This window comes from Hydra vulgaris, chromosome 03 (assembly GCF_038396675.1).
Source record: "Hydra vulgaris chromosome 03, alternate assembly HydraT2T_AEP".
Lineage (NCBI taxonomy): Eukaryota > Metazoa > Cnidaria > Hydrozoa > Anthoathecata > Hydridae > Hydra > Hydra vulgaris.
This window is the reverse complement of record NC_088922.1, coordinates 55,717,140-55,730,716: the sequence shown is the minus strand read 5'-3', so window position 1 is coordinate 55,730,716 and position 13,577 is coordinate 55,717,140. Positions and strand designations below refer to the sequence as shown.

Sequence of the window (13,577 nt, the reverse complement as noted above, 5' to 3'; positions counted from 1 at the left end):
TTTAACATATTTTGACAACACCCTTTACATTTTAAATGATGACGGCTTTACTTTTCTATTGATGTTAAACTTATTATGTTTCAATAACTCAGATTGGATTTTAACTAAATTATTGTAAGCTTTGTTAAGGTTAGTTGTATATCAAATGGTGTTGTAAATAAAGTAAAAATAATATATATATATATATATATATATATATATATATATATATATATATATATATATATATATATATTATTTTTACTTTATTTACAACACCATTTGATATACAACAAACCTTGTACAAAGCTTACAATAATTCAGTTAAGATTCAATCTGAGTTATTGAAACGTAATAAATTTAACATCAATAGAAAAATAAAACTGTCATCATTTAAAATATAAAGGGTGTTGTCAAAATATGTTGAAAATAAAATTAAGTTACTAATAAAATCACGTTCAACAATGATAAACATTCTTACTGTAGTAAAAAATAGTACTAACTGATAAATTTGAACAAATAAATATAAAATTACCAAAAATAATGAATAAATAAGAACTTGAACTTGAACACTAACTAAATCTTGAATTTGAATTAATTGGTGCTAATTTGTTCAAGCATAACCTTAAAAAATAAGCTTATATAACAAATTTTATGTATAACTAGTTATACATATAGTTAACTATCAGGAGTTATTTGTATAACTGCATGCATTTTAAAGCATTTTATTTAATTTATATATTACTTTAGATCATATTACTTTGAATACTAGACCCAGAGAACCTTATTGTATATAAAGTTAAAAGTTTTGGAGCCTAAAAAAAGTTACAGAAACCTCCATATCTCCCCCCTATTTTAATATTTTTTTTAATAAAGAAAATTTGACTTTTAAACCAGCATTTCTTTTTCATATAATAAATTTTATGTATAGCTAGTTATACATATAGTTAACTATCAGGAGTTATATGTATAAGTGCATGCATTTTAAAGCATTTTATTTAATTTATATATTACTTTAGATCACATTACTTTGAATACTGGACCCAGAGACTTTATTCCCAATTACACTGTGGTACTCCAGATTAAAAATTGAAAAGTTTCTGTAAATATCCTGTTTTTGTTCCTCAATGTACTTCGTAAGTCCCTTAAGTTTTATGAACCTCATTATATATAAAGTTAAAAGTTTTGAAGCCTAAAAAAAGTTGCAGAAACCTCCCTATCTCCCCCCTATTTTAATATTTTTTTTTAATAAAGAAAATTTGACTTTTAAACCAGCATTTCTTTGTAGGACACTGCAGTGTCCCATGCATGCATGCTTGGTTTTTGACAACATTTGAACTTGCATCAGTCAATTGTTTGCAGATAGTATACTCACGAACTATATTCAAATATCATATGAACATGTTAGAGAATGTTCATATGATATTTGAAATCACAAATTTAATAATATTGTTGTGATATGTTATTTAAATAATACCATAATAGATTATGATATGAAAATAAGATAGGATATGAAGGCAATGATCAAAGAATAAATTTTCTTATAGATATTTAGATGTTTGTTTATTAGTTTCAGAATATTATATTATGTGTGACAGCGACCTTCTATAATAACAGGCCTTGACATCGCACAACAAAGTTGTTAAACTGAAGGCCTATTCCTAATACTGTGTTTACATTTTCATCTTTTAAAATTAGACGAAAGTTTGTGTTTGCGCTTTTTTAATAAATCTTTAAAATTTAATTGGTTTATAAATTAGATAGCGCAACTTAAAGACAATAACATTGTAAGGTTCAAGGCATTACATTGTAAGATAATAATATTGTCAATCTAACGATAAGTTTTTTTAATAATTAAAATGCCTTTAAAATGCTGCGTATCTTTTTGCAAGTCTTCAACTACAACAAAAATATCAATACTCAACTACAACAAAAATATTAATTTATAATTTCCCGAAGAATCTAGAGGAGAGAAAAAGATGTAGTGAAGCTATCCCAAGAACTGGTTTTATTGTTACAGACTATACAGCAGTATGTCAACTTCATTGGCCAAATGAAGCACCTTTTGAAAGCAAATATGGGAAGCGACAACCTTTAAACCCACCGTCTGTTTTTAAAAATAATCCGCCTAGTTGTTTAGCCACACCAGCAAGTAAAGTTGAAAAAACTGTAACTTCAAGCGGTTTTCGAAGCATTTTACCAGATGAGTTAAAAGATTTTCTAAAAGAGGATGAACTTATATTTGACGATATTCAATCTTTGTTAAGTGATAATAACGATGTTATTGTTTTCCAGCTTAATAAAAAAAGTTTACACATACAATCAAAAATGTACGAACTTGGTGTTCCATTATTTATTTTAGTAATTTTCAATGATTATTCATTTGTAGCTAACCATAATGGCACAACTTGTAATATTTCATCTTTAGCTGTAAACAAATTAAAGTTAATAAAAACAAAATCAACTTTATTTGAAGCAGTTAGATTTTTAAAAAATAAAGAAAGTTCGCTTCAGTTAAATATTCTATTCGAACACCTTAATGCTGTGAGAAAAGTTAATGTTGGTGAAGTTTTATATACTTCAGATATTATATGTAGAGCATATGAGTATTTTGCTATGCGACGAAGTTTATATGATTGTTTGTGTATTGACTACAAGTTGCCAAGTATAAGGACTTTAACACGATTGACTTCAAAAATAAACTCAATGGAGGACCTAAGTTTCATAAATAGTATTTTTATGAATTTAAATCCATTGAAAAGAACTTCCATACTACTAATTGATGAGGTCTATGTCAAAGCTTTATTACTTTACCAAAGAGGTGCTTTGTTTGGTCAAGCAGTAAACTACCCTGAAAAGTTAGCTAAAATTTTATCATTTATGATTAAATGTCTTTTTGGAGGTCCAAAATTTATATGTAGAGCTCAACCTGTTGCAAATCTTTCCCCTGAATTTTAGTTTGCTCAAGTCAACAAACTGTTGATACGATAAATAATATTGAAAATAGTAAGACACTGGTAATATACATGCTCTTGAAAGCTCAGTTAATAAATCTACATTAGTGGCTATAGTTTACATAGCTAGCTATGTGCAAAAAAGCGAAATAAAAATTTATGATGATACCAATTATTATTATAAATATGAAAGTTATCTGCATAGCCTAAACAGAGGCAGACTTGAAATTCCTTCTGATACTCTTGTTTAATGGTCAATATTTTGCTTTTTTTTTCAAGGTGCTACTGACCCTTTATGCAGAACATTTTGTGTTACTTAGTTTCAGTTCATTGCTGCTAAATATAAATTTAAAATCACAAAAAAACAATGCAGAGTATATTCTAATATTCTGCTAAAGATTTACTCACTAATTACCACTCCCAAAATACTAAAGCTATCATAATTTGTGTGAAAATTAGTTTTGTAATTAATTATGCTATTTACTTGTTATGTTTTTTATTATCTCATTAGCCTATATGTCTCTCAATATGTTTGGATTTGTAAATATTTATCCTGTTGAGATATATTGATAAAACTTTTTTTTGCTTGAGTCAACTTTTGTTGGTGTTTTTTATTGTTGGGGATTTTATCGTTACCATTTTTAGCAAAAAAAAATTAAAAATACAGTTATCTTTCTAATATATAGATATATACTTTGTTATGGTTCTGCTTGTTATTGATACTATTTAATATTACATAAATATTCTTAATGAAATTTGAAGTACGAAAAATAAGATTATCTTTTAACCATTTTTTGGTTTTCTTTTTATATTTCCGTCTTTACTAGAGATTATTATTAGAAAGCATAGACTGCCATTACACCCTACCTAATATAAAAATATATCAATATAAGTAAAAGTGAAAGTTTAATCGGCCTTCAGTTTTTACGGCATTTTGCGCGATGTCAAGGCCTGTTATTATAGAAGGCCGTGTGTGTGATGAAAAAGTAAAGATACTTTTGCATCCAGTGGCTATTGCACCCAACGTCTACATCATTGAAAAAGTAGGTTTTTACATTTTTGTTTTTGTTTTTCTGTTTAACTACTTATCCTAATTGATCACTTTTTTTCAGGATTCTCCTCATGGGTTCAAGCTCCTTACGCATAATATGTGTTTAATTACCCATAATACGTTAGTCATTGTAAGTAATAAATTAGGAAATAATTTTTTGTGAAATATTGTAGTCATTAATGACTTCAACCTGGCTAATAATTAAATTGCTCGACTAATAAGGTTCCTTATTAAAATTGCTCTCTCTCTCTCTCTCTCTCTCTCTCTCTCTCTCTCTCTCTCTCTCTCTCTCTCTCTCTCTCTCTCTCTCTCTCTCTCTCTCTCTCTCTCTGTGTCTCTCTCTGTCTTTCTCTCTCTCTCTCTCTCTCTCTCTCTATATATATATATATTTTTATTTATATATATTTGTATTATTTTTTTTTTTAGAAAATGTTTGAAGAAAGTTAGAAGATACTAAAAACCTTGGTATTATGCAAGCCGAAGCGATTTAGTTAATTCAATCGACAAAAAAACGGCGTGTAAATCGCAAAAGAAAAAAAATAATATTTTTAATATTCATTTTTTATGTATTGATTAATAGCATTTATTTTTAAATAAATTCATTTTGCAACACGTTTTTTAATTTTATAAAATTTCGTCATAATAGTTTGAGGTAAATCCCACATAGGTTATAGGTGGAAAACATCACATGTAAAAGATCAAAAATGCTACACATTTTGAATACCAAATGGGATAAAGTAGCAAATACCAGATTAAGTTAAGCCTCTCTGAAAGCTTTAATGATTAATTTTAAATTACTATTTAAGTAAATTTTAAATTAAAAGAATTTTAAAAATTATCATAGAAGCATTCGGACTTTCATTTGTCTAGTATTGACTACTTTTATACCATTTGAATTAAAATATGTGGCATTTAAGATCTATAACATGTAGTATTTTCCACCTATATCCCATGTAGGATTTACCACATAAAACCCATGTGGGATTTACCATATGAAACCCACATGGGACAAAATAATAATCCCCATATGGGTTACATATGGTAAAAACCCACGCGTATCCCATATGGGATTTACCATATGGAATCCATGTGGGATTTGCCATATGAAACCCACATGGGACAAAATAATAATCCCCACATGGGTTACATGTGGAAAAAATCCACGCGTATCCCATGTGCGCTTTTTCACTGGGTGGACGCCCATTGTTGGTTGATGAGGATGAACTGAAGGACGCTGTCGAGTCTGACTCCAGCCAAACTTGCCAAGAACTTGCAGTGAGGTTTGCTGTGAGTGTTGAAACCATCCGCCTGCATCTGCATGCGATTGGGAAAGCGTGGAAGCTGAGTCGGTGGGTTCCGCACAAATTGTCGATCGACAACAAGAAGCAACGGCTTACGATCTGCACATCACTCTTATCAGGCCACAATGTTGAGCCTTTTCTTGATCGTTTATTGACATGCGACGAAAAAAGGATTGTGTACAACAATACCAAGCGTTGCTACCATTGGTTGTCCCCCGATGACCCCATCCCGAAGACACCCAAGCCCAATCTCCACGAGCGGAAGGTTTTGCTCTGCATTTGGTGGACTACAGCTGGTGTGGTGCATTACGAGCTGCTCCCAACAGGCCAAACCATTACTGGACTGGTCTACTCAGCACAGCTGCAACGAGTTCACGAACTGTTGCTTGTAAAGCAGCCTGCACTGGTGCATAGGAGAGGAGTTCTGCTTCTCCACGACAACGCGAGACCGCACACCGCTCGCGTGACTCAGGACAACCCAGTGAAAAATAAAACCGCGTCCCACATGGGTTACGCGTGGGTTCCGTGTGGGATTGATGGGATTTACGTGGGACGGTTTTCCCCATGTGGTATCCGTATGGAAATTTGTCACCTTAAACCCATGTGGGTAATCCCACATGGGTTACATTTGGGAACCATATGGTATTTACACATATGGGAAATCCCACGTGGGTTTCATGTGGGATCTGCATGGGAATTAATTTGAAAGCTGGAAACTAAAAAAAAAAACTTTTTAAAAAAAACTAAATAAAAATTTTTAAATCGACATTGCATTGCGTTACGTTTATATTGTGTGAAAATATTTTATATTAATATAGAGAATGGCAAGCAAGTATGTAAGTACCACCAAAAATTTTTATCTTTCTTTATAGAAGTAAAATAAAGATTTGTGCAAATAGACGTATTATTAGGATAATCTAATAGTTATTTGAATTTAAATTTTGAGTAAATTATTTGCAAACAATCAACTGATGCAAGTTGAAATGTTGTCAAAAACCAATCTTGCATGCATGGGACACTGCAGTGTCCCTCAAAGAAATGCAGGTTTGAAAGTCAAAGAATTCCCAATTTTTTTTATAAAAAAAAGAAAAAAATAGGATGGAGATGGGTTTCTGTAACTTTTTTTATGCTCCAAAACTTTTAACTTTAGATATAATAAGGTCCTTAAGACTTAAGGGACTTACGAACTACATTGAGGAACAAAATCAGGATATTTACAGAAACTTTTCAATTTTTAATTTGGAGTACCAGTGTTATTGGGAATAAAGCCTCTGGGTCCAGTTTTCAAAGTAATATGATCTAAAGTGATGTTTAAATAAAATAATATGCTTTAAAATGCATATAGTTATACATATAACTCCTGATAGTTAACTATATGTATAACTAGTTATACATATAATTTGTTATAAAAACTTATTTTTTAAGGTTATGCTTAAACAAATTAGTACCAATCAATTAAAATTCAAGATTCAGTTAAAGTTCAAGTTAAAGTTCTTATTTATTCATTGTTTTTGTTAATTTTATATTTATTTGTTCAAATTTAGCAGTTAGTACTATTTTTTACTACAGTAAGAATGTTTATCATTGTTGAACGTGATTTTATTAGTAACTTAATTTTATTTTCAACATATTTTGACAACACCCTTTATATTTTAAATGATGACAGCTTTACTTTTCTAATGATAATAAATTTATTATGTTTCAATAACTCAGATTGAATCTTAACTGAATTAAATCTTAACTGTTAGCTTTGTAGGGGTTTGTTGTATATCAAATGGTGTTGTAAATAAAGTAAAAATAATATATATATAATATATATATATATATATATATATATATATATATATATATATATATATATATATATATATATAAATATATATTTATATATATAACATTAAAACAATAAAATTGTTACAAAATTTCACTTTAAAACGAATACCATTAACATTGTGATGATAATAGCATTAGGAAACTAGTATTTATGTATTATTGTTATACTATAAATAAATAGTTTTTTAATTCATTTTATAAAATAGAGACTGACAACTGATAATTAATGGAAATAAATTCAAGTTATAAAAATCATCTAAACTTCATTTATTATTTCTAAATACTATATTAATGTTAGTCTACAAAGTTAAAATCAATTTAGAGCATTGTTATTTGTTCTTTTGCGAATCGCACTTCCACTTCTGTCTCTCAAATTTATTAAATAGGTGGTCAAAGCTTGCTCAATAGGTAGGTTCTCAGCATAACAATGCTTTTTTCTTACACTTTTTAAAGAGAAATAAGGCAAATTGATTACTTATTTTACCTAAATCGTAGGGTCATCTATGCATAATGATGTCAGATGATGACCTGTTTATTGAACACCTTCACCCTTAATCAAACTCAGTCAATTTTTTGCCATTTCTATTGAAAATGATGTCAGTTTTTGTTATCATATTATGATGGTATATCTGAATTGTTAATATAATATAAAAAATGCATATACCACCAATTTTTTTCTTGTTCAATTTTAGATTTATTCTCAACAGTACTAAAAGTAATGAAAAAAAAAAACATAAATTGTTCTTTCAGATAAGCAAGCTAATTTCTGAATTTAAATTGTTTTTCCTAGATCCTCTACAGTTTTAAGCAACAAAAGCAAGAAGTTTTTAGACTACATTGTTGGTGTAAATACCTCTAAAACCTGCTCATAGCTAGCATAAATTGTTTTACTTTTTTTTTAAATAAAATATGTTACTTTTTTTTTCAATTCAATTTTTTAATTGACATTATTTTGGTCTCAACATCCCCTCCCCATTGTCAATTATTGTTAAACTCACACTGCCCCTCTATCTACTGCATCATTTATGGATGATCCCATAGCCTAAATACTATATATATATATATATATATATATATATATATATATATATATATATATATATATATATATATTATTTTTACTTTATTTACAACACCTTTTTATATACAACAAACCCTTACAAAGCTTACAATAATTCAGTTAAAATTCAATCTGAGTTATTGAAATGTAATAAATTTAACATCAATAGAAAAGTAAAGCCGTCATCATTTAAAATGTAAAAGGTGTTGTCAAAATATGTTGAAAGTAAAATTAAGTTACTAATAAAATCATGTTCAACAATGATGAATATTCTTACTGTAGTTAGAATTAGTACTAGTTAACAAATTTGAACAAATAAATATAAAATTGTGAAAAACAATGAACAAATAAGAACTCGAACTTGAACTAAATCTTGAATTTGAATTAATTGGTACTAATTTGTTCAAGCATAAACTTAAAAAATAAGTTTATATAATAAATTTTATGTATAACTAGTTATACATATAGTTAACTATCAGGAGTTATATGTATAACTGCATGCATTTTAAAGCATTTAATTTAATTTATATATTACTTTAGATCATATTACTTTGAATACTGGGCCCAGAGACTTTTTTCCCAATTACACTGTGGTACTCCAGATTAAAAATTGAAAAGTTTCTGTAAATATCCTGTTTTTGTTCCTCAATGTAGTTCGTAAGTCCCTTGAGTTTTATGAACCTTATTATATATAAAGTTAAAAGTTTTGGAGCCTAAAAAAAGTTACAGAAACCTCCCTATCTTCCCCCTATTTTAATATTTTTTTTAATAAAGAAAATTTGACTTTTAAACCAGCATTTCTTTGTGGGACACTGCAGTGTCCCATGCATGCATGCTTGGTTTTTGACAACATTTGAACTTGCATCAGTCAATTGTTTGCAGATAATATTCTCAAGAACTATATTCAAATATTATATGAACATGTTAGAGAATGTTCATATGATATTTGAACATCACAAGTTTAATAATATTGTTGTGATATGTTATATAAATAATACCATAATAGATTATGATATGAAAATAAGATAGGATATGAAGGCAATGATCAAAGAATAAATTTACTTATAGAAATTTAGATGTTTGTTTATTAGTTTCAGAATATTGTATTATGTGTGACCACGGCCTTCTATAATAACAGGCCTTGACATCGCGCAACAAAGTTGTTAAACTGAAGGCCAATTCCTAATACTGTGTTTACATTTTCATCTTTTATTATTAGACGAAAGTTTGTGTTCACGCTTTTTAAATAAATCTTTAAAATTTGATTGGTTTATAAATTAGATAGCGCAACTTTAAGACGATAACGTTGTAAGGTTTAAGGCGTTACATTGTAAGGTAATAATATTGTCAAACTAACGGTAAGTTTTTTTAATAATTAAAATGCCTTTAAAATGCTGTGTATCTCTTTGCAAGTCGAACTATCTCAACTACAACAAAAATATCAATTTATACAACTACAATATCAATTACAACTACAACAAAAATATCAATACTCAACTACAACAAAAATATCAATTTATAAGTTCCCGAAGAATCTAGAGGAGAGAAAAAGATGTAGTGAAGCTATCCCAAGAACTGGTTTTATTGTTACAGACTATACAGCAGTATGTCAACTTCATTGGCCAAATGAAGCACCTTTTGAAAGCAAGTATGGTAAGCAATGACCTTTAAACCCACCATCTGTTTTTAAAAATCATTCCGCCTAGTTGTTTAACCACACCAGCAAGTAAAGTTAGAAAAACTGTAACTTCAAGCGGTTTTCGAAGCATTTTACCAAATGATTTTCTAAAAGAGGATGAACTTATATTTGTTGATATTCAATCTTTGTTAAGTGATAATAACGATGTTATTGTTTTCCAGCTTAATAAAAAAAGTTTACACATACAATCAAAAATGTACAAACTTGGTGTTCCATTATTTATTCGAACACCTTAATGCTATGAGAAAAGTTAATGTTGGTGAATTTTTATATACTTCAGATATTATATGTAGAGCATATGAGTATTTTGCTATGCAACGAAGTTTATATGATTGTTTGTGTATTGACTACAAGTTGCCAAGTATAAGGACTTTAACACGATTGACTTCAAAAATAAGCTCAATGGAGGACCTAAGTTTCATAAATAGTATTTTTATGAATTTAAATCCATTGAAAAGAACTTCCATTATACTAATTGATGAGATCTATGTCAAAGCTTCATTACTTAACCAAAGAGGTGCTTTGTTTGGTCAAGCAGTAAAATACCCTGAAAAGTTAGCTAAAACAATTTTATCATTTATGATTAAATGTCTTTTTGGAGGTCCATAATTTATATGTAGAGCTCAACCTGTTGCAAATTGTTCCTCTGAATTTCAGTTTGCTCAATGTCAACAAATTGTTGATATGATAATTAATATTGAAAATAGTAAGACACTGGTAATAATTACTGATGGTAACCGTGTAAATCAAAGATTTTTTGGAATGTTTAAAACAGTTGATAGTAAACCATGGTTAACAACATCAGGTATATATTTATTGTATGATTATGTGCATCTCTTAAAATCTATACGAAACAATTGGTTTACAGAAAAGACTGACGAACTTCAATTTCTGAACAATAAATAACTGGCTTTGGCTAAGTGGAGTGATTTAGAAACTTTATATAAAACTGAGTGCAATAGTCTTTTTAAACTCTCTAAACTTACAGCTAAATCAGTTTATCCAAAACCAATAGAAAGACAATCTGTAAAGTTTTGTTTGTCTGTTTTTTGCGAAGAAACAGTAGCTGCATTAAGAACGCATCCAGAGATTGAAAATAAAGCATTTGAAGGTACTGCTGTATTTATTGAAAAAATAACTTTTTTTCGAATGTTGTTAATGTCAAAGCACCTGGTGCTGGCATTCCCTTTAGAAATGAATTATGCGGAGAAATCAACTCAGTTGGTTATCAACAGTTACAACTGCTACAAGATATTGCTGAACTGTCAAATTTTATGAAACCTACAGGTAAGCGTGTAAAACAGCTTACGCTAGATACTAGCAATGCAATAGCGCATTCATGTTATGACTTTATTGATCTCGTAGAAACTTTGTTGAGTAATGAAGCAAAGTATGTCTTAATAGGTTGGTTTTCAACAGATCCACTTGAAAAAGCTTTTTCTAAGCTTTGACAGGGATCTGGAGGTACTTACTTTATAAACGCTAAATCTGTAATTGAAAAAATTAATATTCGACATACTAAATTGATATTACAACTTGACATTCCTGTTGATGGTATCGATGGTCATACTTGTGACATATGTTTTAGAGATATTTCTACTGATGAAAAAGAACTTCTGGATAATATACATGATCTTGAAAGCTCATTTAATAAATCTACATTAGTGGCTATAGTTTACATAGCTGGCTTTGTGCAAAAAAGCGAAATAAAAATTTATGATGATTCTACCAATTATTATTATAAATATGGAAGTATATTCTAATATTCTGCTAAAGAATTACTCACTAATTATCACTCCCAAAATACTAAAGCTATCATAATTTATGTGAAAATTAGTTTTGTAAATTATTATGCTATTTACTTGTTATGTTTTTTATTTTCTCATTAGCCTATATGTCTCTCAATATGTTTGGATTTTTAAATATTTCTCCTGTTGAGATATATTGATAAAAATTTTTTTTTGCTTGAATCAACTTTTGTTGGTGTTTTTTATTGTTGGTGATTTTTATTGTTACCATTTTTAGCAAAAAAAACTGAAAATACAGTTATCTTTCTAATATATAGATATATACTTTGTTATAGTTCTGCTTGTTATTGATACTATTTAATATTACATAAATATTCTTAATGAAATTTGAAATACGAAAAATATGATTATCTTTTAACAATTTTTTGGTTTTCTTTTTATATTTCCGTCTTTACTAGAGATTATTATTAGAAACCATAGACTGCCATTACACCCTACCTAATATAAAAATATATCAATATAAGTAAAAGTGAAAGTTAAATCGGCCTTCAGTTTTTACGGCATTTTGCGCGATGTCAAGGCCTGTTATCATAGAAGGCCGTGTGTGTGACGAAAAAGTAAAAATACTTTTGCATCCAACGTCTACATCATTGAAAAAGTCGGTTTTTACATTTTTGTTTTTGTTTTTTTGTTTAACTACTTATCCTAATTGATCACTTTTTTTCAGAATTCTCCTCATGGGTTCAAGCTCATTACGCATAATATGTGTTCAATTAACCATAATACGTTAGTCATTGTAAGTAATAAATTAGGAAATAATTATTTGTGAAATATTGTAGTCATTAATGACTTCAACCTGGTTAATAATTAAAATTGCTCGACTAACAAGGTTCCTTATTAAAATTGCTCTCTCTCTCTCTCTCTCTCTCTCTCTCTCTCTCTCTCTCTCTCTCTCTCTCTCTCTCTCTCTCTCTCTCTCTCTCTCTCTCTCTCTGTCTCTCTGTCTCTCTGTCTGTCTCTCTCTCTCTCTCTTTCTCTCTCTCTCTGTCTCTCTCTCTCTATATATATATATATATATAAATATATATATATATATATATATATATATATATATATATATATATATATATATATATATATATTTATATTTATGTATATTTGTATTTATTTATTTTTTTTAGAAAATGTTTGAAGAAAGTTAGAAGATACTAAAAACCTTGGTATTATGCAAGCCGAAGCGATTTAATTAATTCAATCGACAAAAAACGGCGCGTAAATCGCAAAAGAAAAAATAATATTTTTAATATTCATTTTGGATGTATTGATTAATAGCATTTATTTTAAAATAAATTCATTTTGCAAAAGGTTTTTAATTTTATAAAATTTCGTCATAATAGTTTAAGGTAAATCCCACATAGGTTATAGGTGGAAAACATCACATGTTAAAGATCAAAAATGCTACACATTTTGAATACCAAATGGGATAAAGTAGCAAATACCAGATTAAATTAGGCCTCTCTGAAAGCTTCGATGATTAATTTTAAATTACTATTTAAGTAATTTTTAAATTAAAAGAATTTTAAAAATTATCATAGAAGCATTCGGACTTTCATTTGTCTAGTATTGACTACTTTTATACCATTTGGATTAAAATACGTGGCATTTAAGATCTATAACATGTAGTATTTTCCACCTATATCCCATGTAGGATTTACCACATAAAACCCATGTGGGATTTACCATATGAAACCCACATGGGACAAAATAATAATCCCCATATGGGTTACATATGGTAGAATCCCACGCGTATCCCATATGGGATTTACCATATGGGATCCATGTGGGATTTACCATATGAAACCCACATGGGACAAAATAATAATCCCCACATGGGTTACATATGGAAAAAACCCACGCGTATCCCATGTGCGCTTTTTCACTGGGAAGCTCCA

General features: G+C 28.8%; 1 protein-coding gene and 1 long non-coding RNA gene across 2 annotated transcripts; both read left to right on the top strand.

Moving 5' to 3' along the window:
- The first annotated feature begins 1,849 nt into the window (after positions 1-1,849).
- On the top strand, positions 1,850-4,594 carry LOC136078280 (uncharacterized). Its single transcript, XM_065793734.1, has 2 exons — positions 1,850-4,114; positions 4,411-4,594. The coding sequence occupies exon 1, from the start codon at positions 2,308-2,310 to the stop codon at positions 2,935-2,937; it is 630 nt and encodes a 209-aa protein (XP_065649806.1). The 5' UTR covers positions 1,850-2,307; the 3' UTR covers positions 2,938-4,114; positions 4,411-4,594.
- Positions 4,595-8,701: 4,107 nt separating this feature from the next.
- LOC136078278 (uncharacterized) lies at positions 8,702-12,989 on the top strand. The gene is made up of 2 exons (XR_010637688.1): positions 8,702-12,421; positions 12,807-12,989. It is a non-coding gene; the product is annotated as an uncharacterized LOC136078278 (long non-coding RNA).
- The last annotated feature ends 588 nt before the right edge of the window (positions 12,990-13,577 follow it).